The sequence below is a fragment of the Elgaria multicarinata genome, chromosome 14 (genome assembly GCF_023053635.1).
Source record: "Elgaria multicarinata webbii isolate HBS135686 ecotype San Diego chromosome 14, rElgMul1.1.pri, whole genome shotgun sequence".
NCBI lineage: Eukaryota > Metazoa > Chordata > Lepidosauria > Squamata > Anguidae > Elgaria > Elgaria multicarinata.
The window spans coordinates 18,068,261-18,096,211 of NC_086184.1; the positions used below are offsets into that span (position 1 = coordinate 18,068,261).

Below are 27,951 nucleotides of genomic sequence, written 5' to 3' on the forward strand. Positions count from 1 at the left end.
TCTGCTCCTCTTTGTAGCCAGTTCTGATTTTCTCCTCTATGGGGAATACAGCTGACATATGATCATCTAAGGTAGCTGGGCTCATCACCTGCCACTCTTCTCCAAGTGCCCCCACCAAATGAGGTGAAGTGGGTGACTGCAAGAGAGAGGGCCTTTTCAGTGATGGCACTATCTTTGGAATGCCCATCCCAGAGAGGTCCATCTGATGCCTACATTATGACCTTGTTGGCACTAGGGGGGAATCCGCACGTCGTTCTCAGGGCGCTTCCATCCGCCCCCAGTGCACCCCGAAAACGATCGTGTAACTTGCCTGTAAAAGAGCCGAGGAAGAAGCAACCTTGCCGCCGCGGCCGCGCAAGGATGCTTCTTCCTCGGCTCTTTTACAGGCAAGTTACACAATCGTTTTCGGGGTGCACTGGGGGCGGATGGAAGCGCCTCGAGAATGATGTGCGGATTCCCCCCAGGTGAAGACCTTTAAGAACTAGTTTTAGTGCTTTCAGATCACTGCACTTTTATTGCTGCTGATTTTACTTTTATTTCATGTGCTATAGTGATTTTCTCCTGGTTTTATTATGTGCTGTTTTTATTCATTGCTTTATCAAGTGTGTTTTATTTTGAAAATATATTTTACATTGACCAGAGAAATCAGTGGGTAATAAATAAATAAATAAATATGGGGCATACAGCTGACATATGGCAGAAGCTTCACTCATCAGGGTCAGAAACTGTGAGGTAAACAAATATTGGATCTGGCTGCTAGTATAACAGAAAAAAAGTTTACAGAGCCTGGAACTCTGTAAAACACTATTGTTTCAAAGCAGGCACAACTGAAACTAGGGGTAGCTCCTTCCAGTGAAAGGGATTAAGCATGTAAACATTTGCATAGGTGTCCCTCTGAAATATGTGAGAAAAGTAGCCCACTAGTGAATAGCCTCCACCATTGAAGGAAAAGTTTAACCGTTGAAGATCTCGTATAATGCAATGTTGGAGCTGGTTCCATAATCAAATCATGGATAATGGATGGCATTGAACAACTGTGTTGGTAGGGCAACTCTTACATTACTATAGCTGGAAGAAGGGTCAGAACGGTGGGGAACAAGTTATAAGTGTTGGACCTGTCTTTCCGTACCTGATTATCCAGCCTACAGCCCTACCTGAGGCCATAAACCATAGCTTGATACATTTCTGTGTGCCAGTACACTGAAGTTTGTCTTGTCTTTGCATTTTCTGTCTTACAGAAGAACGAAAAGAACAAAAATATGACATAAAAATCTGATTTATCATACAAACAGGATTTTGTTTAAAATGTATAATGTTGATATTAATCTATACAGAATACTCCCTTTCTATTTGAGGATTGTGTGTGTGCTATAGGCTCTTTCAGGCAGCAACATTTAATTTTGAATGGTATTTTCACAATGATATGATGCAATGCATGTTGATAATGTATAACAGTAATATCACTGTTCTTCAAGGAAGTTAATAAGAAAACATTTACTTTTTCTTAGTGTTTGACTTGCTTTGAATATAAGCATTCATAAAAATCAATATGAAAATATTACACAGATGAATAAACAAATGTTATTGCTAAAGTTTATTGTACTTTAAATATACATTGTGTACATTTATATTCATCCAACAAAAGCATGTGAGCTATAATTATTTTCTTTTTCATTTATCCTCTGTTACTATTGCATAGTACAGCCAAATTCTTTTATTCCCCGTTTCTCAAGGCTTGATTCTTCAGATGAACTGAAATATTTTGTGCATATCCAGGACACTTAATATATGATGTTTTTCCGACATGGAGTTAACCTAAGCGCAGGGAGAAATGTTTGGTATAATAACAGTTTATTTTGTCACATATTTAAGGATCAATATGTGTACGCATACATTGTGCAGCCAGTGTGTTTATTGGCAGTTAAATAAATTCTAGTGTTGTACTTCACAAGATAGTATGCATGCTTTTTTCCCTTCCTTACAAAGAGATTTTCTCTTTCTGGGATAAATATAATCTTTGAGGCTCCTCTTACAAGGCCTGAAGGATATATGTTGCGTTACAAAACTCAGTCATTGTCTCTTCCCAGGCACTAACAACTTTGCTATATTACTTCATATAGGAGTTATATCTTTTATCTATACATTAGGAACTATTCAAACAGCCCTTTTGGTCTGTGTCTGCACAATTTTCTGTTGGTTCCCGTTGACTTCCAGTCATATTGAGGCAAAAGAATCCTACAGGATCTGACCATGCTCCCCACAATAGCCAGTCAGATTTATCTGGGAAGCCCACTAGCAAATGATGAAGGCAGTAGTCCTCTTCTGCTGTTGCTCCTCGGCAACTGGTATTCTGTGACACAAGCGAGGCCCTACAACAAAATATTGCAGTGCAGAGTGCTCTTGCGCTGTGTCTGCATGACACCGCCTTTACTACAGCTACCACAAAGCAGTAGCTGTAGCAGTAGCGGGTTTTTTGTAAACTGCCCAGAGAGCTTCGGCTATGGGGCGGTATATACATTTAATAAATGTATAAATAATAAATGTATTTATTAATAAATAAATAAATACACCCACACATGCAGGCAAGTACCCTATACCAGATTCATTGAGTTAGCCCATAGCTTATTGTGGTGTGCAGAGCCCGCTCTTTTCTATGTGCTTGGGTTTTATTTTTGCTATAATTGGCATAGGATGGCATGCTTGATAGAGCCCTGTGAAAGCTTGGGTCTGGACAAGACAGTGACCTCTTGTAGAGGCCACTCTCCTAGACATGTGGGGTGCATGATTTGGGATGGTCCAAAGTTGCTTGTGGGGTGCACATCACTACCTTATTCTTTGCTATTTATTTTTGCTATTATTGCTGTGGATACAGCAATTTGAGAGTTCTATGAATATACAGAAAGCTTTGGGACAGACTGGGCCACATGCCTTCTGGTAGAGGGCACTCTCCTGGACGTGTGCATGTCCCAGTTCCTTATTCTTTTCAACCTATTTTGGGTACAACTGGCATAGTATGCCATGCTTGGGAGTGTTCTGCACAAAGAGAAAGCTTTTGGTCAGATGCAATTCAGTGCCCTCCGGCAGAGGGCACTCTCCTGGATGTGTAAATGTATCAATTAGGGTAGTTCGAAGCTTATTGTGGGGTTCCTACCTTCATTTTTTTTATTTGGAGAATTAGTTATTGGTATTTTCACACATTAATGTGCATTGCAGGAAAACGATTTTGGTTAAATACAACCATTGCTTATATCACAGATATATGATATGGTGCAGTCCTACGCTTAGTGTGGAGGTGTAGGGCCTTAAGTTTAATGTTTGAGCTTTCTTACGAAGTTTTCTGCAAATAAGGATTTGGGAACTAGTAACCAACTTAAGCATCATCCTGTTCAGTCCGCTGTCCAGGTGCTAACTCTGGATGGCCAACTTTTATTATGCTTTTCGTGGTTTTAATTTTTGCGAACCGCCTAGAGAGTTTCAGCTATTGGGCAGTATAAAACTGTAATAAATAAATAAGTTCCCTGTTTTTCGTTTTGACATGGACGTTATAGCTTTCAAAAAGTGGGCAGGGAGCTGTAAAAGAAGATATTTGACCACCTTACTGGAACGGAAAGGTCACCCTGAGTTCTAAACCATTGCATCAAATGAATGAATCTGCAAACCATGGACGTTTTAAAACGACAACTTTGAAACTTAGACCTTAGCTAGACCTAAGGTTTATCTTGGGATTGTTCTGGGGTCATTCATGTAAATGACACACAGGATATCCCGGGAGCAGGCAGGGACGATCCGGGGATAAACCTTAGATCTAGCTAAGGCCATAGTTTACCACCGTCGTGCGAATTCAAGCTTGTAAAAAGATGTTATTCTGAACGGCTTGCTTTTCGCATTCTACCTTCGGCGCAACCTCTGGTTTATGACGGTACCGTGCTCTATCCTACTACTCCAGTCCTGATACGAGTGGAGCGATGATGTTAAACTCGTAATTGTGTGTAAACTCGCAAGCAATTTTGTCCCAACAACCGCGCCACGTTCGCTTACAAACTCTGGGCGTAGCCAACAACCTGCAATGTCCCTCATCGGCAATAGGAGTCGCTGTTTCGCGCAAACACTGGGCGGCGGCCCCTAAAATCTTGAACTCATCGTTCAGAATAGGCTACCGCTATATTAGTTGTCCTGCACGCTGCCTGACTAGACGGACCCGCTCATCCTCGTGTGGGACCGCAATGCCGCCTTGAAAGATCCGCTTTCCGCCTGACAGAAGCCGGTGCCGGAGGGAACGAACGTGCCAACAAGAACTCGGCGCGGGGAAAAGGGTTCCAAGGCGGCGACGGCGGCCGGGCAGCGGCCGGGGCGAGCGAGGTCCTTGCTCGAGCGTGCGGGGAAGGCGGGGTCCTCGCGGCGGCGCCTGGGCGGATGAGGTCACTCTTTGTGGTGGCTGCCGTTGGCAAGATGGCGCCGGTGCTGGCGGAGAAGAAGCTGCTGGGGCCGGACGGGCCTGTGGCTGCCGACTTCCCCAGCGAGGAGGAGGAAGGGCAGAGCCTCTGGTGAGGAGCCCAGCCGGGCTGGGCCGGGCCACAGCGGGGGCTCTGGACTGGCCGCCGTGCTGGTCTTCGTTGGGATGGGTGGGGGGTGGATGGGTGGGGGGGTGTTGCACCTTGTCCTTCCTGGTGGGGATTCGCCTTAACCGGGTGGGCTCGGAGCCTCCCTGCTCCTGGTAGTAGCCACTGTCAGCGATGAGCAGGGGTCGTGGGGGAGAAAAGCCGTTGGCGGCGACCCCCTCACAACCCCCCATGTAGCTCTTCGCGTATGGTTCCTATATAACAGTTGGAAAGGAGAGCAGCCTTGGCTTTCTCCGGCATTGGGAGGGGCGCTGAAGCATAAGGAAGGGCTGGGGGCGCGAGGAGGGATTGGTTCTCCTTCTTTCTCGTTTTGCAAGTACGTAGATGTGCATATTTGTGCTCTGTGGACTCAGAAGCCAGGGAGCTGCAACGAGGGCCCGTGACATCCTTACCAAGAAGTGGCATCATCTATGCTCCTCCCTCCTCTCATTCAAGCATTGTGGAGCAAAAGCCTCCCCCAGGATGAAGTGTACCCACAGGGCCTTCTCGCTCTTTCTCCCAGAATGTGATGCTGGCAGCCCTAATCTTGTCTTAACCAGCAGCCAGGGTTGTTAGGAAAATTAGCGAGACAAAATGACGGGCTCTGCATCTCTATGCAGACATGACTAGAGGAGCAGTGTTGTCAGAGTGAATGCAGCAGAAACCTAATCCCTGCGCTGTATCATTCCTCCCTGGAGCTTAGTTGTGCTCAAGTTACGCTGTCTGCTCAAGTGTTTGCATGATGGTGTTTTAGAAAAGTGAAATTTTTATGATAGATTCGGATTCACATTTATTGAATCTATTTTCTTTCTGTCCCTCCCCTTACTCTATTAGTATATTTAAAACAGCAGTATATTCTCTAGCTAGACTCCTCTCTTTAAACTGAGGGGAATATTTCGATCCATGGGGAGTTGCTGGTATGACTCTTTGCCGTGGCTAAACTTTGAAGTGTCAACCATTGGCATCCCTATTTATTTCAGGAGCTAAATTATGATATTCTCTCCTTTTAGTGTAAACTATTTGGTGGTTGTTTTAATAGAATAACAGGACACAAATAACAAACACAACTATTCTGCAGGAGAAAATGCCTTTGCAAATAGATTTGAAATGCTTTACCCTCATTGTGAAGTAGCTTAGTAAGATGAGCATGTCTGTAAAAACCATATCCTGAATTGATCAATTTATTTTTCAAACATTCTCTCTAGTTCAGCAACTTTTGCATCCAATCTTTTTGCTGTATATCATGCGTCCTACAGAATCAAGTTGTAGGACTGGTCCTCAACTTGTGCTACAAGAAATTCTGCTCTTCTCTGGTGGTCACTTTATTCTTGTCCATGTTTTGGTGTTGTTCTCATCAGCAACTATTTTGGGGAATCGTTTATAACTCTTCTTGGGAGCTTATACGAATAGTTAGCTTAGTTATACTGTGATATACAGAGAGACTATTTACAAGATCGGAGCGTTACCTTTTTGGGTGCTACCTCTTGCATTGGGGAGGATCTGAAAGCAGTATCTCTGGGGTAATTTTACTATTGTGTGTCAGGTAGCATTACAGTTCCCCTGACTGGTTCCTGAGAAGAGGGGTATATTTTATCAATAAAAACAGAGGGCAGAATCCAACAGGGCACTTATGCCCCACTGCACGGCCTCCACTACTTCCTGAACAGTGATTTAGTGCTTCTGGGGTAATAAAAAACAGCAGAAACATTTGTTTCTAGAAAGAGACAGGTGAGAAGAGTTTACGTAAGGGAGCCGCAATGATCCGTCTCCTTCCAGAAATGAACATTTCTGCTAATTTCTAGGCTTTCCCTAGGAAATGCTAAATCTTGCTTGCATAAACAGTGAGTCCTGCTTGTGCAATGCAGTTGGCGCCACGGGATCCACAGCTTGCGGAAGGGAATCAACAGGGTGGAAAGGAATTGGTGGGGGCATAAGCGCCCCATTGGATTCTGCTCAAATACGGTACTATTAAGGCTGCTACCTTTATGGTATTTGGCTATATGTGTGGAATCTAAGGACCTCTCATGTGTCACTATCTCTTTCTAGAACAACTTTGTTCTTCAGCAGCTAATGAAACCGTAGATGCTTTGTCTCAGAATTTGGTGATGCATGGTAATCTGGCCAAAAAAGGATATTCCAGGTCCATATATGTGATCTAGAAGGAGATCTAGAATTTGAGCAAAAGCCATCAGTAGGATTTAAGAGAGGGTAAAAGAAGGGTTAATGTGCACCTTGCTAATGAGGTTTAAATGGTTAGGGATTTGAGCATCTGTTACCCTTGAGTGTCTGTGTTTGCATTCTAGTGGAGACTGATTTGTTGACACATTGCCAGAAATAAACCACAATTTGGGAATATGTTGAAAATTCCCTTCAAAATGATGTTGGATATTCTTGCTTTTCTTGAAGGCATTTTTAAATCCTGCAGAACAAGAAGGCTTCACACAAATTTACTTAAAGTGATATGATATGAAGTGTGAAAGTATATTGTGTATTTCTTTTCTTTTTTTAATTATTCACTTTATGAAGCAAAGTAGTTGTCATGGTAGAACAACAGACTAAGGATGCAATCTTATGCATGTATAGACAGAAAAAAGTCCTCATGTTGGCTGGGGGATACTGGGAGTTGTAGAACTGTTTTTGGACTAAACATGCATAGGATTGTACCCTAATAGGCTTAAAAATACACCATTGCAGCTAAGTAATACAGAACAATTACCAGTGAAAACTTCCGCTCACCTCAGAGTAGCAGAATTTCATAAGATCAGGTTTCCAAAAACTACTTTGCTACTGAATGTTATTGCTCTGCTGCATAGGAAACGTCCTTTAAAACAGTTGAAGTGTCTTTGGTTTTTCTAGATCCAATATATTTATAGTTCTTCTACATCAGCCTTTCCCAACTTGGTGCTCTCCAGATGTGTTGGACTAAAACTCCCATTGGCCATGGTGGGAGTGGTTTCCCAGCACATCTGGAATGCACCGATCTGGGGTCTTAAACATGAAAATTAGTGAACCAGTTTTAAGTCAATCCAATTTAAATAGCTGGTTTAAATAAAGTTTCCCAGGTTGTAAATTTTCTGAACAAGCGTACCTAGTAATTGGTTTGTGCAACTAAATAAAGCCTCTATGTATGCTACCTAGGAACCTAATTTAAAATCTCTGGTCATCCTGCTCCCATCTCTTTTGCACTGTAGAACTATATTTGTTTAGACGTGGGTGTCAGTGCTGGACTGTGAAATCAGTAGTTTTCTATTTGGTCCTGAGTACCCATGCAGGGAAATTAAGCAAGATTGCTTATTTAGAGACTAAGAACTTTCCAGTAAAAGCTAGTAGTTACTGGGCAGAGCAGTGTTTTCCATAAGATCAAAAGTAAATATCCTTGTTTGGTTAGTAGAGTCATAAGCTTTAAATTTAAGAATTGAACATACTGCAGAGCTTAGGTAGATACAGGGCATAAAATTTATTACCCAGATGGAGTCAGTGGATGATCCTGATGAGAGAAAGGATGTTTCTTCTGAGTCTTACACATGAAATGACTTGTCAATAGGAAGCTTTTCATATTTGGGTCATATTTATAATGCTGGGTTACTTCTTTAGTTCTTTTACATAAAAAGCAGGTTTTAACTCGATTTGTCTGATAAAAGTCCATGGTTTCAGTTCGATGTTATGAATATATTTGCATTAAATTTGGATGCCCGTATTAGTTAGGTTCTTCTTAAAAAGAGTGACCTACAATAATTGAAATATATTAACTAAAACATCATTAATTCTTACTTACTCAGTCAAGGGTATACATAAACCTCTCCTGCACAAAGAGACGTGAAGGCCTGGGGAAAAAAAGAAAAATGTCGTCATTGTTGCTCTCCCTGCCTCATTTTTTCCCTGGTCCTTCACATCTCTACCTCTGTCAGTTGTCTTGTTTCATTTGATTTGTGTTATCTGCAATCAAACTATTAAGGGATTTTGTTTTATGCAGGTTTTCAATATTGAGTGAGGTGTCCACCCGATCCAGGTCTAAATTACCCTTGGGCAAAAATATTCTTGTCTTTGGTAAGTATTTGTGTGGAGTACTGGGAAGCTGTTGGTTTCACAGTCATACTGAGATCTAACTTTTTTTTTTTAAAGCAAGTTTTAAGTGAAGAAAAAGAGCCATTTAATCTGGTTGAAAGCCTGAGACACTTAATATAATTTTACCTAGGCTTAAGTTGGTTTTGTATCTTTCGCGCTGACAAGGTACCTTGAACTTTATGATGCAGCTTTTTGCTTAATGAAATCTCTTTAAAACATTAAAAATGCAGATGTGACCTTTTTGTGAAGTAAAATGAAAGATAAATAGTTCACAATGCAGCTTACTAATGTTTATGATGATGATAAAAACTGGGTGTGTGCGTATGTGTGAGTGAGATTCAGAGCGACTGCCTGACTTATAAAGAGGCTGCTGTTTTATTTGCTGCCCTATAAAATGACAGAACAAGTGAGCTGCTTCTCCAGAACCCGCAAAGGTTCGCTTAAATTCTCAGCTGAATGACATGACTGTGTTTCCTGTAAAAGGTGAGCTTCTTGATGTTTCTTTTCTGCCCTGCAAACCTATTGGCAGGTGATGATGGCTCAGGCAAAACAACACTAATGACTAAAATACAAGGAGCAGAACACGGCAAGAAAGGAAGAGGCCTGGAATACCTGTACTTAAATATCCATGATGAAGACAGAGATGGTAAAGTATTTGCTGTATCTGTATTCCTTTCGCTTAAAAAAGATTTGTCCATTCTCACAGCTATAGCTGGCTGCTAATATCATCTTACAGCTTCATCCTTTGCATGTTCGCATGGAAATCTCAATATTCAGTGGAGATTAGTCCTATGTAAGTTTATATAGGACTTGCAGCTGTAATTGCATCAATTTGTTCTAATACGTTGAAACGTAGATAAGATTTGTCAAAGGGAAGATGTAAGAATCCCTAGTGTTTTCCAGGCTCTTGTTGCACGGTTGTCTAGGATATTATATGCATCGAGTAGTTCGCTGTCATTATGGATTTTGCTGATGCTTGTCCACTGTTTGATTTTTCATTTTCTTTTTCTGAGATTCCTCTTCTACTCTCTTTTATGCGTCGTCCCCCCGCCCCCCCGGGAAGGGGACAGGCTGAAAGTTTAATGTATATTCAAAGGTGGTGCTGGAGAAAACATATTAGATTAGAAATGTTGACTGTTTATAAGGAAGGAGCTCCTCTACTAATACATGAATAAAAGGAGGTCTAGTTTTACCCAGGGCAGAGACTTTAGGTCTTGCTTTCAGTTGTCTCCTCACATTCACATATCAAATCAGACTGAAGTGTTGCTTGCAACTATGGAAGTATACAAATCCTCCAGTAATAACCTGAGATTTTATATGTGCATCCGTATGGTCTTGTAGATCTTCAGTATGTTTTTCTAAACATGTGGGTAGTAGTAATTCATGTGGAAGATAGTAAGTTATCCACCTGTCTTCTCTCCTCACTTAATACCGCTATTTATGCCAAGAAGGCTTGGCTTTCTCTGATTCCTCTGCCTTTTATGCCCTCTATACTCTAGTCATTGCCAAATCATATAATTTCTCCCAATACCAAAATATGATATTTCCTTTTTGTCCTCAGTAAAAATTCTGGTCCACACCCTGGTTATCTCTCTCCTTGATTACGGCAATCTTCTCTTTGGTCTTCTGTTGTTATACCGTGATGTGCTCATACCTATCCTCCTCTGCTGCTAAAATTATTCATCTCTAATTTTGCTGTGGCCATCTTACACCCCACTTTAAAATCCCTGTACTGGTTTCCTGTCCACTCCTGTATGCTGCACAAGGTTTCCATCCTTGCCTCAAAACCCTCCATGGCTGTTTTTCCTCCCCACTTACCTCTCTGCTCTAATATTCCAACCTTTGCTCACCCACCTTCACCACTCTAAGCCATCCTAAGGCCTCCTGCTCCCTGATGGCTTTGCCCTTTCTTCCTTGCTGCCCTTTATTCCTAGAACTGCCTCTCATGACCTCTTCATGAGTCCGCTTGTCTTATTTCCTTCCGATTTCTCCTCAAAACCCACCTTTTCTGCAAAGCCTTCAGATATGTTTGAATGCAACTCACATCATTCCTAAGCTGGCTGAGAATGGTGGGAGTTGCATTCCAGCATACTTGGAGGGCACCAAGTTGGAGAACATTGCCTTACTGTAGCAAAGACTAGATATTTGTAAGAGCAATACTGACATGTTTCCCTTATTTAGCTCTGCATTTTCTTCCTGTCTCCCTTGTGTTGAATTCTAGATTGTAACACACACACACACACACACACACACACCGCCTTTGGGTAGCGACCTGTTCTCTCATTCTTTGTAAAGTGCCAGGTACATAGATGTAGCTATATACATTAAAAATATGACTACCTTTGCAAAAGACGTCTTCCTTTTTTCAGATCAGACCCGCTGTAATGTCTGGATTCTTGATGGGGACTTGTACCACAAAGGTCTCTTGAAGTTTGCTGTTTCAGCAGAATCATTGCAGGAGACCGTCGTCATCTTTGCGGCAGATATGTCTAGGCCGTGGACTATTATGGAGTGCTTACAAAAATGGGCGAGCGTCTTGCGTGAGCATATTGATAAGCTGAAAATCCCCCCCGAAGACATCAGAGATATGGAACAGCAATGTAAGTAATGCAAGACTCCCCCCACCCCCATCTGTGCACAACTTACTGAGAGGAGGGCTCACATAGTGTTTATTTTTCTTTATATATTTTCTAAATGCCTCATAAAATATTTTTTCTAGGTGTTTTACAATAATGATGAAAATACACATAAAATCACAATCTGAAACGAATAAATGTGCCAACACGGTATAAAATACAACATCTCCCTGCAGAGACTAGGATAATAAACATTGCAGGGATTAAAATGATAAAACACAATAATACTAAAATGTTTAAAGGCACAATCAGTACTATGCATGTTTAGATAAAAGCATGTATAAGGTTACACCCTAAATGTATAGCTGACTTATACTGAGTGAGACCATTGGTCTTTCTAACCCAGCATTGTATTGTCGTGACTTCTGGTTGGATATCTTGGCTTCTTGCACGAATGTATTGCTAGTTATGTGGACCTTGTGGCTGTGGGCATGTATTCAGTACTTATTCAATGAAAAATCTCTTATCTTGAGAATTCCAAGACTCGTAAACAATCTTATCAAATATCTATTTCTTATACTTAGAGAGAGGTATGGTAACTTTGGAATAGTATAGTTTAATCCGTACTTTGGTATAGTATTGGTCAACACTGATAGGTTTGGGAACAAAGGCATACTGAGGGCTGTCCAAGGAACTGGCTTAGTTGCTGTATGACTTACAGAAGTCTTCAAGAGTTCATGTTGCTAAGTAGCTATGAGAAATCTCTGGCAAAAAGGTTGGTTATCCTGGAGTTTTATTAAGTATCTCGGTAAGTGCTTCCCATAATGAGGCTGAGATGCAGTCAACACTGGTTTTTTTTTCAATTGGAGCCAAAGAGAGGCATGGAGTATGTGCGGATGACAGTGACAGTCCAGGCCCTCACCCCAGTTTTCCTGGTTTTCCAATTGCCACCACTGCCTTGACTCTAGGATGAGTTGATGTCTGTGACATTAAAAGTACCCGTGCACTTGCATTGCCTGGCTTTCTGTAACCTGAACAAAATCTGCTTCTGCAGAGTTTCATTAGTTCCACTGGGGGACTTTGACAGACTCTGCAAGCTCCACTGAAATGTCTTCAGGCTGAACAGCCTCGGTTGTACTCGGGAAACAAGGTGGACACCCTTGAGAATAAACCTATTCCCCGGACATCTTGGTTAGTAACTACCAGGCCCTTCTTCTCCAGCAGTTAGTCTCATCCTTTGGAAAACCCCACTGAGAGCACACACTTCCCGAGTTTTATCACATAGTGGAGTTCCCGCCCAGCAAATGAACTTAACACGAACTATTCTACATGTGAGAAGAGCAAGTGGTGGTCTCAGCCCATATTTCCCCCTGTTGTTTTACCGCATGCAATCCTGACCTCAATGGCCTTGGGTGCACTGGAAAATGTCACTTTTCTGTTGGCCTGCTTCTCTGTTCCTGCAGCTATTTGGACATCTACAAAATGTAATTGCTGCTCCACCATTGTCTTGAGTTTTGCCCACACAGGTCCAGAAAGTGTATTCTGGTTCATGTGGAATGAACTAATAACCAAATTCTGTCTGTCATGTCTTTCAAGTCAGTTGATGTTTTAGTCCTTTTCAGATTGTTTTTCATCTGCTGTTTACTGTATTTGGCTAATGGTGGGGGAAGGGAAGTTTAACACGGTAAAATAAAGGAAGCTCCAGTTTACTTCTAATATCACTTGACTATTGCATTTCTTGGCAGTCCCATATGAACGATTTCAAGAGTATGATGATGACGTTCCAGTCCTCAGAAAGCTGCTCTGGTATAAGCTTCATTGAATTGAATGGTGCTTGCACTGGGATAGCAGCCTGAGCGTTATCGTGGGGGAGACCTTATCTAGGGTATATATTTGGTGCTATGGAGGTAAGACAGGTATTCTATTATGCAGTGTAGATAATCTAAGGTAGCAGCAACATTTTCAAGTAACTCTTCTCTTCTGCATTATTGACTAGCATGGTGATTATCATTAGGGTTGCTGTAGTAGAAAGAAAAAAAGTGTGATGATGGAGCATCATTAAAATTTGTTAGAGTCCAAAAAGTTGTGCAATGGCAGTTTATTTTGCTGAATCCCAGAAAAAGGCTCAACTTAAATATGGTCATTGTGAAACCAACACACTTCTTGCAGTATTAGCTTCCCTGTGTTAAGGGGTCCAGTGTCTCTGTGTTCTTGCATGGGACATTCTTGGACTTATTCCTGGGACTTGGAGAACAACTCTTCCCTTTGCGATAGCTCTGGAAACACAGTAACTCCATATAATAGCAAAATAAATGTTTTTTCAGAATACCTTTTCCAAATATTTTGATACTTTCTTCTTTGTCAAGTACAATTTGGCATAAATCTCCCATTGCTTCATGTATCTCTGGCCTTAATCTCACATTGCTAATTTTTAAATGGTGGTACAAAAAACTGACGCTTTTCAAAGCTGTGTCATGTGGCTTTATCAAGACAAGCAGTAATCTCAAATTCAGTGGATAAAGGATCCCTTTCTTCATTACGAAGTGTGTTTGTGTTGGGGATGACATCATTCTGTTTCTTGTGAGATCAACCATGAGCCCATATCTATTGTGACCAAAAGTGCTCCTGGAATTCAGTAAAGTACATGGCCATTCTTCTGTCTCCCTGGCTGCAATATTTTATGCAGCGTTTGTTGTGGCCATACCTCTGCTGAAATGGAAGCTGCCAAGTAAACGTTTGAAAAAATGCAAGAGGCAGAGCATAGCTAGTGCTGTGCTTTCTCCCCATAGAAGGATTTGTTGAATTGGCTAAAGCAGCAGCTTAGGGTAGCATAAGGAAAAAATCACCCGAAGGGAAGGCTTTGGGTTTTTCATGCCGCAGTTGTCTACAAGAGACTCTTCTCAAAAACATCTCTTTAAATGTCAAAGGGGGCTCAGCGATTTAGAGATGGAGCAACTTGGCATCCCATGACTGGTTTTGTGTATTCTTCTTTGGCTACTGACACAGAGAAAACAGTGCAGGGTGTTGAGTTGTGCATGGAGGAGAACATATGAAGATGGACCTCTCCCATGCAGAGCACTTTAAGCCCCTTCCTTCAGAAGGAAGGTTGGCTTTGTTCAGCTGTAGCATTGGCAGCAGCCACTGCTAGAACGAGAGTAGAAAACAGCAGACAGATCCAGAGCGGGACAGATACTGATGGGGAAGTGAGAGGAGCACAGGGGTTGCATAATTTCCAATATCACTTTGTACAAATGTAGGGTTTGCCATTGTGTGTGTGGCTTAAAATGTTGCGTCCATTATAGGTTTCCTGCCTGTCCAGAATTCTGAGATGTGTGGCGCCTTATTATCCTCTATAGTATGTAATAGACAGTGTGCTCCTCTAAGGCTGCGTTTTATTATGGTAGGCAGATGCTTATAGTAGCTGAAAACAAATGACTTGGCCCTGTGCAGCCTTCAGGATTAGGTTGAGCTAAAAATCCATGTAAATGGATTTCAGTGACTAAAGTCTGCCAGGACCGTCTGCTTTTTTTGGGTAGTGGTGGTAATTATTATTGCAGGCTAGGTAAGCTTGCACTGATATTTTATGTTGGGTATTGTTCTGGGTTATTGCAAACTGCCAATTCCCTGAACAAGAGTAAGTCAATAAGCTTGCTGCTTAGAGTGAAAAAAAATTCCTACTGTCTCATGTCATGTGAGAGGGAGGCATTTCTGTGAGGGTGCTACTCGCTTGAAGTTCTTCAGACATGTGGGACATACATAAGCCCTAGAAATATCGTTCATGAAAGCTTAACCCAGAGGTAGTCAGGGTCCCTTGGCTTCTCTTGTTCACTGAGTTTCAGTGTCTCCTATTGCTGCAGGCATGGGAAGAATATTGGTTCCTTGGCTCAGGCACCATCCTTTTCTAGCACGCATGACAGATGCCATTGGACATTTCTTGTTACCCTGTACAAGAAGGACTGCCCCACTCCTAATCCACGGGTCAGGCTTTCAGTCACATTCCCTGGTTTTCCTCAACAGGGGAGGGTAAGCGTTGCTCTGGGAAGTGTAGCCATGCCTCAACCTCACTGATGGCTTTAGCTTTGCTCTGCTCTGCTCGGCTTCCTTGTGGATCATGGAAGGGAGAGGAGAGGGAGTAGCAGCAACGCAAAGAATCCCAGCACTTGCCCTGTCTTACTTCTGCTTGTGGATTGGGAAGTCTCCGAGGCTGACCTGCTACACTGGGGTGTTTAATAGAAATCTATGTTTAGGGAAAGGCTGAAGCTCAGCAGATGATAACATGCTGTGCATTCAGAAGCTCCCAGGTTCAACCCCCAGCATCTCCAAGTAGGGCTGGAAAACTCCTGTCTGAAACCCTGGAGAGCTGCTGCCAGTCAGTGTTGACAGAAATGGCCTGGATCAACCAGTGGTCTGCTTTGGTATGAGGCAGGTTCCTCTGTTCTTATCAGGTTATTTCTGAAGCTCTAAAATGCTGCAGTATTGAGGTTTCAAATGAAGAAATACGCAAATAGTGTTTGAACACTGAACTGAAACCCCTTAAAGAATACTAAGACCGTGGGTGTGGCTGTATATTTTAAAAAACAAAGTACACGTTGAACATAAAGTGGGATAACAGGTGAAGCATATGAAATCACCTTTAAAATCTTTGCCTGAACATCTGTTCAAACTTATTTGCAGTAGCTTCTTTTAGGTTATAGTTCTGTATCTCTCGTTCTATGTTCCTTATTTTTATTCTTCCTGTAACCTCAAAGATACCCATTTTTCATAACTTAAAAGCATTTTATTAGATGTAAAAATATTTTTTCCCATAGTTGTGAAGGCTTTTCAAGAATATGTAGAACCCGAAGAAGGCTATCAGGGGTCACCACAGAGAAGAGGTCCCTCAGGGCAAGACGATGAAAATGTTACTCTACCACTTGGCGATAATGTCCTGACTCACAACCTTGGGATCCCTGTGATAGTAGTTTGTACAAAGGTGAGCTTGACCTCTCATTCACTGGCAACTCTAGGCAGACTTTTGTTGTTGTGGTGCACTTTGTTTTAACTTGAAAGCAAAATTCCATGATTAATTAGACCTTCACAGAAATGGAGTGGGACCTGTTTTTCTGGCAAAGTGGTTGGAAGTAACCTTTCCAAGTAGCTGGATGTTTTTATTTCAGAGAAGCAGTTCTTGCTTTCCTCATCTTTCCACTTCCCAAAGATAGGTTGTGAGTTTTAACAATTATAAAGGGTTTAGTTGTCAAGACCTGTATTTGTATGGAATCATTTGGATTTTAAAAAGCATGTCCAGGAAGAGTGTTGAGCACAATCTCTTTCCTTTTTCTTCAGGTTTCTCTTTTCCCTTTCTTGTCATCCTAATTTACAAATCTGTAAAATGTTTCCAAGTCAAATTCAGAGTACAGGATATCTCAGTTTCTAATTTTACATTCAAACACACACACAGAGTCCAAAACTTTTAAGAGTGACAGATTGGAGGTAACCTTGTTGTTCTGGAGCGTGAAGATGCAAATTAAAATACCTTTTGAGTTTGCTTCAAAGACAAAGTCTCTTGAAGTATGTGATGCTAGCAAACTCAGATGCATGCTTTTATGATGTTTTAAGAAAAGATGCTTTTTGCCTGTCGACCTTTGGTGATACGTGGTGAAGTATTTCGCTTAAGGGTCTCAAACAAAGCTTGTTTTTAACATTTATTTATGCATAATTAGATGTGTCCTGTGCATATTTTGCACTTCAGGCTTTCAAAGCTCATAATTTTTCTTTGTATTTCTTTTTCAGTGTGATGCAATGAGCGTATTAGAAAAGGAACATGACTACAGAGAAGAGCACTTTGATTTCATACAGTCACACATTCGTAGATTCTGCTTACACTGTATCCTTTTCTTACTTGAATTTAAATGAAAGGTTGAAAACAAGTGCATACTGAGAAATGTTACTTTATATAAACTCAATATGCCATCATCTCAACCCAGTTATGTAGTCCAGGTCTATTATTTCCTCACTATTGGAGGAGTCGGGTAGGGATCATCTCCATCTTCTAAGTATATTTCATTTATTGTACCAATATGTAAGCTTTAAACAGCAAAGACCAACACTTCATTTCCCATTGTCCTAATGGTGGTGGTATTTTCTTTTTCCAATATTGGCCTATGAACATTCTGGCAGGCCTTAAATGAATGATAAATCAAGTTGATCCTAGATCTGCTATACCTTGAAATAACAGTGCAGTCCTATGCATATTGACTCAGAAGTAAGTCCATTCTTCATTGAGGTTTAATCCTAGGTGGGTGCGCTGTCCACACTCACACTGAATTCAGTGGAACTTGTTTTCAAATAGATGTATATAGGATTGTGCTGGAAGTACAATTAGTGGATTATTACAATAATAATTATAATAGTATTTGTTTATGCTAATGTGTAAACTAATATGCTTGTAATAAATAATGTTATTGAATAGTGTAGATCACATAGAAATTGCTCTTTATATTTAAACATTGCCTGTTACTGTTAGCCATGTTTGCTGCCTTTATTTTTGACTTTTAGGTACTCTATTTGATTGTTAGGTCATTATCTCCCAGTTAAAGTTCTTCCCCTCCCGTGTCTTTCATTGGACATTGAAATGTCCAGCCCTTTTCATTTTAAAACGTTACATGTTGGGCCCATTCTGCTACAGTACTTCGATTAAACTATTTTCTGAAAACTTTGCTCTGTTTAAAAAATGTGACTACATATTTAGCAGATTAATTTCAATTTATCTTAATAACACACTGTACTCAATGCTTTCCTTAAGACAAATAAATAGATGGAGCAGCCTTGATCTATACGTCAGTTAAGGAGGAAAAGAATCTTGACTTGTTGTATAAATACATTGTACATAAAACATATGGCTTTCACTTTACCATACCTGCCTTAGTGGTAGAAAAGGACGCAGTTTTCATGTAAGTTGAAGCAGAAGGCACTGCTCTTTTGTACATTTCCATTAAGGCTTACAAAGTCACTTTAGGATTTTGCTGGAGATAAGACAAATGAATAGAAGCCACTTTCGTAGCATAAATAAACTTGCAGAATGTAATCCTAATCATGTTACCCAGAAGTCAGTCTTCATTGATTTGATAGAAATATGTGGGAGCTGCTTTGCTGAAGCACAGAGTTGTAAGATCTCACGTGAAGTTCTACAAAGAGTCAGTTGTCTCCCTTCACTGTTGCCACCATGATTTCTCAAGTATGCTGCACTGGTGTTTTTCCATCCCTAAATGTCTGTGTCACATCTGTGCCATCCAAGAATGATCGTGCTCCTCGAGCAGGAGCAGAGTTCATTTCTGTCGCTTCAGGTGGCATCCTCTGGGATATTTGGGCCATATAGAAGCTGGTGCTAGTATGTGCTGGCAGTGAGAGAAGAAGCAATGGTTTTGTGGCAGGTTGCAGCAGCTTATATCAGCTTTCTAGGCACAGGCTAGACTGCTGCAGGTATAAGATAGCATCACACATTCCATTTTTTAAGGTGCAAACTTGACTGATCACTTGTTATCAAACATGTTCATTATATAGCCAGGACTGGGTACTGGAACCTGATGCTCTCTAGATGTCTTGGACAACAACTCCCAGTATTTCTAAGCATTGGACATGCTAGCTGGGGCTGATGGGAATTGAAGTCCCAAACATCTGGAGGGCAGCAGTTTGGTGACAGAATTTGCAGGTTCCAGGATTTGCTGCTGATATGTGGGTGATCATAAGGTGATTCAAATGATTGGGCTGTTGATCTCTACTTCCCTGCATTTCACAGTCAGGCAAACAGCCTTATGCCTCTTGTATGGTTTTGTTTTATTAAGGAGAGTTTTGTCTTTTTTTTGTGGAATAAAGAGTGTTCCATTTAATCTATGGCATAATAACCTCTTTTATGTATTTTTCTTCAATGTGGCCAAAAGCTAAGCTAAACAAATATTTTTTAAAAAAGTTGTCCGGATCATTGTGGCGCTGTACATTTGAAAAATTTGCATTCACATGCATTGTATTTCTTTCTGTAGACCTGCTGGCTGGGACAACGAAAAGAAAATTGCAATTCTCCATGAAAACTTCACAACAGTGAAGCCAGAAGATGCGTATGAAGACTTCATTGTAAGACCACCTGTAAGAAAGGTACAGCAGCTTTGAAGTACACATTATTTCTTCTTTGTGATCTCTGTGCATCTCACATATGGGCTCTGCACCTGCGTGGAGCTTTAATTTGGGAAACTCCCATAGCTGAAGATTGTTTTGGTGGGAACCCTCCCCCACCGCCCCAATGCACATGCCCAAAGTGGGTTCCTGCCTATTCCCTCCGTTGTCTTGCTGTGCCGGTTGCCTCCTAAGGAACTTCTTCCTGCTCCTTTTTGAGCATTTAGGTCTTATTTCCAATATTTCTTTGTACAACAGCTTTGAAGTCTATATTATTTATCCTGCTTGCAGGGCTGCTAGTAACTGTTATAGTGAACTCTATATTCTGAATCATGGTAAGGAAGCTAAGCCGCTAATTTTGACTCTTTGCTAGCCAGGAGTGCTTTTCTTCGCACTTGCAGTACTTTAGGGTTGCCCTGAGACAGGCTTACTGAAGTCACATTGGAGTAGTACACAGGTTTTTGGGTTGTTGTTGTTTTTTAAAAGAAATGCAGTTCTCTGTCTCTGGTAAATAATAATAATAATAATGTGTTGTATTTTGGTGTGGGAAGAAACCAAAAGACAATGGCTTGGATCTAATTAACCAACAGTGGAAGAGGAAAATGGATTAGTGCAGTTCTTTGAATCCTAATATAAATGAGAGGGGAAGACGCTTTGCAGTGTAGCACCGCAATGTGTTGGGGTTGTGTTATAGGATGAAAAACATGGTGAATAAGGAAGATACATGTTGTAGCTTATGATCTCTAGTCAGGACCATTCTATACATTCAACCAACCAAAGTCTTCTTGTAGATCAGCTCTTGTACTATCTAAATCATAATGTGCCATATTGTTGCTGGCACAGCAGTTGGTCACAGATGATGCAAAAGAACAAGCCAAGCCAGAGACTATAAATATTTTGCAGTAATTGTGCACTTAACTGTCCTTGTCTGTGTCCCCCCCCCCAAATTCTTCCACCTACAGAGCAGTAGTCATAAAATCCCATTGGTCTGCAGATAAGATTTGTTTGTAATTTTTTTGACCTTGGCAGGGTCAGAGGCACTTTCCAACATGTCTTTAGTAGGCAGGCAGACATAAAGCATGGCAGCCTGTTATTTATTTATTACAGTTATATACTGCCCCATAGCCAAAGCTCTCTGGGCGGTTATGGTTGTGTGTGTACGGATCTTTGGCTCAGGATACTCATTCATCACTGGCATTGAACAGGGCTTCTGAGACGCCTTCCTAGAAGCTCCCCTGTGCTCCCTGCTTTCCTGTAGCTTCCATGGTTTGTCAGGTGCAGTGCTAAATCTCTGCTCGAGGAAGAAAAATATCTCTGGGTCTGCCTTCTGCAGAATTCTTACATACATGTGTGTACACACACATATACACACTGGTGACTACTGCATAATATGTGCCAGATAGCAAAGAGAATAGTAATTTCCCACAATCATTAAAGCACTGGAGAGATGACTTAGTATGGGGGGTAGAGAGGCAATAATGTCTTGAAGATGTTTTGGACTACAACTCCTATAAGCCCCAACCTTCATGGTCAATGGTCAGATAATGGGAGCAACAGTCCAAAACACCTGGAGGGCACCAGGTTGCCTGTTCCTAATTTAACAGATAGAGGACCTTCCAAGATAACTTCATTATAATTTGGATAATTATTTTCTATCTGTAAGAAAGCTTTGTATTCTTTTATCCCTCTCCTCATCAGTTAGTTCATGATAAAGAGCTTGCAGCAGAAGATGAACAAGTGTTTCTTATGAAGCAGCAGGTAAGTAAATGAAATCAGTATGTGCTTGCCATGATATTGGGGAATTTCTCTAATGCTTGGAATATTTTAAAGGTTTTCATCTCTTGTAAAATGATCAGAAGTCAATTTATGGATAGCAGGATACTTGCAGCCTACTGCTTGGACAGAAGGACTGGAGAGCGAAGCATTAGATTGGAGATACCATCTTCTTACATTTTTATCCATGACCAAAATGAGTTATCGTGCTATAAACGTATTATATGTACACTATGCAGTTTTACTCTGCACTAACTGTCCTGGCTTTCTCCCAAAGAAGCTGGGAATTGCAGTTCTATGAGGAAACTGCAAGAGAACTCTGTGCCCTGCAGCACTGGGATTCCCTTGTTCTTGGGTAGTAAGCCATTACTTTAGAGTAGCTTCGGATTGTACTATATACATAGTGATAATCACTTGAATCTGACTTAAAACTAGTGGGCATGACCCCCTCTCTGTTGATTGCATAGCATGTCTCAACGAGTTACAGTTAAGTAACCTCCTTTGCTCTTTAACTCTGATGCCCTCTAGTGATAAATATGTCTGAGTCAAAGATGGTAAGGTTAACCTTAAGCTCACAAGAGAACAACTTTACTACATGCATTTAAACATCAGAACAATTTTTCCTAGTATATTTACAGAAAGTTTGTTCTCTTTGCAGTCTTACCTTGCCAAACAGCCAGCTACACCTACAAGAGCTTCTGTAAGTATCTGTTTGTTGGAAAGTCATTTGCATTTTAAAGTACAAGTCAAAAGTCTCAGGAGCTGAATGATTGAAACACTGAACCTTTTTATAGCAATTGCTTAGAATCTCCTTGAAACATGACACGCAGTTCATAAAATGTCATGCCTAAAACATCTCCAACCGTTGACATTGTTTGGCTGTTCTGGTCCAGTGTGTGAAGAGATGGTTTTGCCAGTGGAAGCTCCAGAGTTCTCAAAGTGATGTGGGCAATTGACTAGAGAAGGAGGCACAAGAGACTGAGTCAAGTAGGGAGGAGGAAGAGGGGAAGAGGTTGAACACTTAAAAAGGGAAACTCATTGAAGAAAGAAAATACTCTGGAGGAGAGAGAACTGATTCTGAGGACAAATGTAGTTGATGGAAACTAAAAATGTAGTTGGTGGAAACCCTAAAAGCAAACTGGTGCCATTTTTTCCATATCTTTCATCAAACCCCATGATTTTTTATTGTTAGAGAAACTGACTAGAATTTGGGAAATATCTGAGCAAACAAATACTTGGTTTGTGCTTCAGTAGTTAATTTTTTTGCTTATTTTATTCTTGGTTGCTAATTTCATTCTTACATTATATGGTCTAGGAATCTCCTGCACGAGGGCCTTCCGGATCTCCAAGACCCCAGGGCAGGGCCGGCCCTGCTAATGTCCCCAGTGCTTCACCAATAGCATCCGTTAAGAAACCAGATCCAACTATTAAAAGTATGCATTGAGACTTACATCTATTTTATATGTAATCTGCCCTGTCCCTGTAACTCCGAGCTTGTTAGATGAAGGGCAAGTACAAATGTAGTTGATAGTATTGAATATCTATGCATAATATTCAGGAGGCAGCTGTTACAGTTTACAAATGCCAAGAGTTAATCAATAATGGAGATAATAAATTAACACTCATGTCCATAAAAAAAAAAGATCAATACAATGTTCATCGCTGTGGTCCAATTAATTATAGGGCTAACAAGCAAACTCAGAATACCCTTCTGAATTTGATTGGGTATGGAGGATGTGGGATTTAATATTTATTTATTTGTTGTTTATTTAAAATTATTTCTAGTCTCCCTTTAAGGATGAAACCTTTAATTGCAGATATAACAAATTCAGACCCAACAAGGAAGTGCTCCCCTCTCTCCAAATGTTTTATGGAAGAGTGAATGCCAGTTATCACATTCCCAGAAGAGCTAGCAAATTGGCGGGGGGGGGCGGGAAGGAATAAATATAAGACCATATAATATTTTGCATCTGAACCTCTTTGACCAACAGGAAGGGAGAAGTATATGTGTTAGAGATTAAATCATTTATATATATATATATATTTTGGATCGTTTTGTTTCATATTTGAAAATTAGGGTATTTTTTTAAGGTGTCAGAAGGTTGTTAATCTGTGGCAATCCTACTTTCCCCACCATTTTACTTAGATAATGCTGCAAGTGAAGGTGTGCTGGCCAGCTTCTTCAACAGTCTCTTGAGTAAAAAGACTGGTTCTCCTGGGAGTCCTGGTGCAGGAGGAGTTCAGACTACAGCCAAAAAATCAGGTATTACATTTTTTTAAAAGCAAATGTAGAGGGTCCCCCCTTCCCCATATTAACTTACTGGGCCTGCTCACATGTAACACTAAAGCAGCTTCGCAATGCATGATTTGAAGTTGGCTTTATAAACTTACAGGAGTTTGTATTTAAACCAGGATCCCTATTTCAAACGTAACACTATGTTGGGATGTTTTTAAAGTGAAATTAAACTCTGCCAAACTGTACAGGAGGAGGAATGGTCCTGATACTTCGTTTGTTGAGGCTTGCTTGCCTAGTGCTAAACCGTGGTTTAGCATTGCATGCAAACTAGCCTGTCCTGCCTAGACCATATTGAAATCAGTGGGTGGTTTGGTTAAGGCCACAGTCAAATCGCTTAACTAATAGATTACCTTGAGCTTGTGATCTATGGAGAATTCTGTCAGCCTAGTCTGTATAATCCCATTCTGTTTGTTGTGTTGCTAGAATCTTGGACTTCAAGAGCATGACAGAAAGGGCATGTTTAGAACTGGCTGCTATTTGCATACATGTACTAAAATAGTCATTTCTCTTTTTTTAGGACAAAAAACTGTTTTGACGAATGTTCAAGAAGAACTGGATAGAATGACTCGCAAGCCGGACTCTATGGTAACGGCCAACTCCTCTCCGACAGAAAATGAAGCTTGATTATGCTTGAACCTGCATATGTAAATGACCAAATAACTATGTATATTGATCTGATAAGACCAGGAGCTCTCTGCTATGGCAGATGCTATAAGTTTTTCTTGGGGCAGGGGGAAATGAAATTTAACCTTCATTGGCTTGTCCCAGTATCAAGTGCACATTCAGGAAGTTTTTGCATATAAAATTCCTCTGTTTTAAGATAACCATTTTAGAGTTTAAATAGGGCAATTCTCTTATTTGGGTGGCAAACAAGGTGCAACTGTGGTTCTTAAGGAAGAGCACAGAGAAGTGAGATGCAGAATTCCTGTTGAAAAGCCGCTAGTGGCTGCTAGCACTAAGGAAGAATGAAGTCCCTTTTCCCAAGTTTACTGGAGTTGGCCATTCAGACCATACTTGTACTTGGAGAGAATCTGATGTAGCGAAGTGTTGGTTAGATGAAGAGTGTATAAAATGCTGCATTTGAAAAGGGGAAATATAAGATCTGTTCAGTAGAAGTGAAAAGCATGTTGGACAGACTGGAGAAAGGCAGTGTTGAATATAGATCAGATAATCATGTTTTTTAAAACAAAAGCCTTTACAATTTGGGAGCGCTCAAAGCGTAAAATACTGAGCATCATGGGATTTTTTTAAAAAATAAATTGCATTTTTTAGTTCTAACAAGAAGATACATAAAATGTGGTTGGTGCCCTTTTTTGTCATAACTGACACAGGGAGAAACTTGCTTAGACCAAGTGCCTGGCACAGTGAGAGATGTGTCTTTTAGAAGGTGCTTGAACCTCTTGTGCACTGTAGTACAAACAGTTTCTGTTTGTTTGACTTTATTTTAATACTCGGTAACTTTTGATAGTTGTGTTTAATTTTGAATCCTTTTTTTTCTGATAGCTTCTGCCTTGGGTTTTTATTTTCCTAAATACAAACCACCCTGCCTCTTAAGAGAAATGGGTGACATATCACTTTTCCATAATGAAACGTGTTGCAGCTTATAAACCAATATTTTTTTTTTAGTATCTGACAGTTAACTGCAAAGCTGAAAACTGAATCCTGCCTTAAGGTTTTGAAAACCTGTGATGATTTTCTGATAGATTTCCAAAAATCTTGTTCCAAATTGCAGTAAACTAGAGAATTGGTAGGTTTACATTGGTAAACACATTTTTGCATAACCCCCTCAATGTCGCCTTTTACATATGGAAAGAAATATCATGGTTGTCTCTCATTGCTACCCAGATTAGTACCCCTGGTCACATTGAGCTATAGTTCTATGAAAGACTCCCACAGTTACTGAAATGGCACTTTTGAGTTTTTGTACGATCTACTTGACAGAGAAACACTACCTTACATTATAGTACCAAACATGTTCATAACCAACACACAGAAGGGAAAAAAACACCGTATGAATTATGCAGAGTTTACTTTTTATTGATAAAAGATTTGTGTGTTATGCTAAATCTTGTTTCTGAATAGAACACCCCTAATATTTATATAATATATATATATATATATTGTTAAATATACAAAATGAATTGACCACTAACACAGTACTGGATGTAATTGCGAACCCTGTGTTACATAAAGAGGCCATCTCTCTTTGTTTTTGTAAGTCTGTCTAACACTATTTAGAAAGCTAAGAGTATTTACTTGCGTTATCATAAAAGCATGTTTACTTGTGCCAGTTATGTCTTTTTCATTTTTTTAAAAACATTTTTTACAAGTTTTACAATCTCACTTACATCCACAGTTGCCTAGATATTAAACTGAGAAGTAACGGTCAGGGAATCTGGTCTGTGGTTTTGCTGCCTAATACAATCTGGCATAGGATTTGCCAGATGCACGATAATGAAAAATGTAGCCTTGTACCACCACAGCAGATGCAGCTTTAGTATACGGTTAGGCAGCTGAAATTTTTGTGCCATGTATCAATGCATAGCAAGTTGGCACTTTGGGGTGGTTGGGTTCTAGCAGAGAGAATTTCACCATCTTCTTGCCACATTTGCTGAATGCAAATGGCATAGGATCAGCCTTCTGATGAGCTGATTTTGGCTACAGGGAGACAGCTTTCAGTTGCAGGGAATGAAATCTTTGAAGCAAAATAAATAAGTTGGACGAGCAAGTGTTTCATTGATTGATAGTATATGGTTCCAATACAAGCCTCAGTACACAACTGCCTCTCAAAGTTTTTATCATTCACGCAGTCAATTCACTTTGTGTACCAATACTGTATGCAAGTGGCTAGTGAAGTACTTGTTTTCATTTTCATAAAATGAAGGTTAGATCTGCAACAAATGAGCAAAAGCCAACAACATACCACTTTCCAGTTGTGCAAAAGAGCACTTGGATCCAAACAGAGTTTGATTCCCTCCCATTTCCTCTTTGCAAGTGAATACTCCTAGTTTCTCAAAGGAAGGAAGCTGTAAGTAATGTAGTGTTTGTTGGTTGCCAAAGTCTAGCCACTTTGGAAAGCTGCACAGTTGTCTTTTCTGGTGTTCTCAAGCATTGGAACCAAAGGCCAAACTGTAAACAGCCTTTTATGTTTTAAAAATACAATTAACTTTATTTTCAGGATACACTTTTATGGTAGACTGTTAAAATTATTACACGGCTATATTTATATACAGTATAGTGATTGCATCTACTGTTCATGTTTAAACTAAAGTAATAATCTATTGAACTTGAAGAGAAGGCAAATATAAAGGATTAAGGATTGGCCCTCCATCAAAATGCTATGGTTATGCTGCTTGATTTTTTTTTAAAGTTTGCACTTTTTATTGGCATTTTAAAACTTGTTTAAACTGAACAGAACTTGTCGTATTTAATTTAATTTAACTACATTGAAAGTGACTGAACTTAACCATATCCATGCTGTAAATGAAAGTTCACTCTCCTATATTACTAAGTTTATTGATGTTTTTAACTTCCAATGAGGACTGCAGATGTACCCAACACAACCCTTAGTCCAGTTGTACGGCTTTAACCAGGTGCAGTCATGTGGAATCTTGCTTTCTAGTGCTGGCAAAAAGAGGACATGTCTTTAATTAATGGCTTCAATAAACACCAACCAAGACTGCTTGCCCGTGTTGAGTCAATTTTTACAAGGTGGGACAGATCTAGGACTGTGGTTTGAAACAAAGAACACTTTGAATGTGACATTTTGATCCATGTATTAGGAAAATGCAAATTAGATCGGTTTGCTAAAAAATCTGGACTAAATGAAATTCTCCAGCCACTCTAGCCAACAGTGGTCAACTTATAAGGGGCACAAGGCATAAGAATCCTTTGGAATCAGGCTGAAGATCTTTCAAGTCCAGAATCCATTTTCTTGCTGTAGCCAGGCAGATCCTTCTCATAACCAAGTCGTGAAGGCACTAGGCCTTCCCTGCTAGCATCCTAGTATTCAGATGTATGCTGCCTGTTAAAATGGAATTTCAATTTAACTCTCATGACTGTCTGCTGTGAATCCCACACCTGGCACTCAAATGTGTACAGCCTCTGAATGTGGTTGCATTTTGGACTAACCACCATTAAACTCTTATGACTGGGTTCACACAACACAATAATCCACACTCAAGGTTGAGTATTGGTTGTTGAAATGTGGGTTGTTTTGTGTTGTCTGAATCCAGCCATGATAACTCATGGTTGGTTAACCATGAACAACCCAATGACAGGCAACACATCAACCCACCTTTCAATGACAACCCACACTCAGCCCATACTCAAATGTTGAATGTGGGTTGTCATGTTGTGTGGACCCAGCCTATGACTGCATTAATGAAATCCTTTTTAAAATAAATATATTTCTGCTAGTGGCTGTCACAGCTTCCCTTGGCAAGGTATTCCATGGGTTAATGCTGCGTTATGTTTTTATTTCCAACCAACTTGT

The 27,951-nt window shown here is 40.4% G+C and overlaps 1 protein-coding gene across 2 annotated transcripts; it reads left to right on the forward strand.

Moving 5' to 3' along the window:
* Window positions 1–4,398: 4,398 nt before the first annotated feature.
* Window positions 4,399–27,138, forward strand: DYNC1LI2 (dynein cytoplasmic 1 light intermediate chain 2). 2 transcript variants are annotated; one of them, XM_063141003.1, is made up of 13 exons: window positions 4,399–4,544; window positions 8,572–8,645; window positions 9,193–9,309; window positions 11,033–11,263; window positions 16,048–16,211; window positions 17,012–17,105; window positions 18,036–18,171; window positions 19,258–19,369; window positions 21,086–21,145; window positions 21,819–21,860; window positions 22,476–22,593; window positions 23,307–23,423; window positions 23,974–27,138. In XM_063141003.1, exons 1-13 carry the CDS (start codon window positions 4,414–4,416, stop codon window positions 24,078–24,080), a joined length of 1,503 nt encoding a protein of 500 aa, XP_062997073.1. In that variant the 5' UTR covers window positions 4,399–4,413; the 3' UTR covers window positions 24,081–27,138. The 2 variants fall into 2 exon arrangements, with proteins under 2 accessions (XP_062997073.1, XP_062997074.1); XM_063141004.1 differs by lacking the exon at window positions 4,399–4,544 and having other exon boundaries at window positions 8,572–8,649.
* Window positions 27,139–27,951: the final 813 nt, after the last annotated feature.

Bases quoted from the DNA above. Each gene is read 5' to 3' on its own strand.
- DYNC1LI2 (XM_063141003.1), top strand. From the start codon at position 4,414: ATGAGGTCACTCTTTGTGGTGGCTGCCGTTGGCAAGATGGCGCCGGTG. The intron at 18,172-19,257 runs GTAAGTTGAAGC...TTCTTTCTGTAG, and splicing joins GAAAAGGACGCAGTTTTCAT to ACCTGCTGGCTGGGACAACG. The intron at 23,424-23,973 runs GTATTACATTTT...CTCTTTTTTTAG, and splicing joins GACTACAGCCAAAAAATCAG to GACAAAAAACTGTTTTGACG.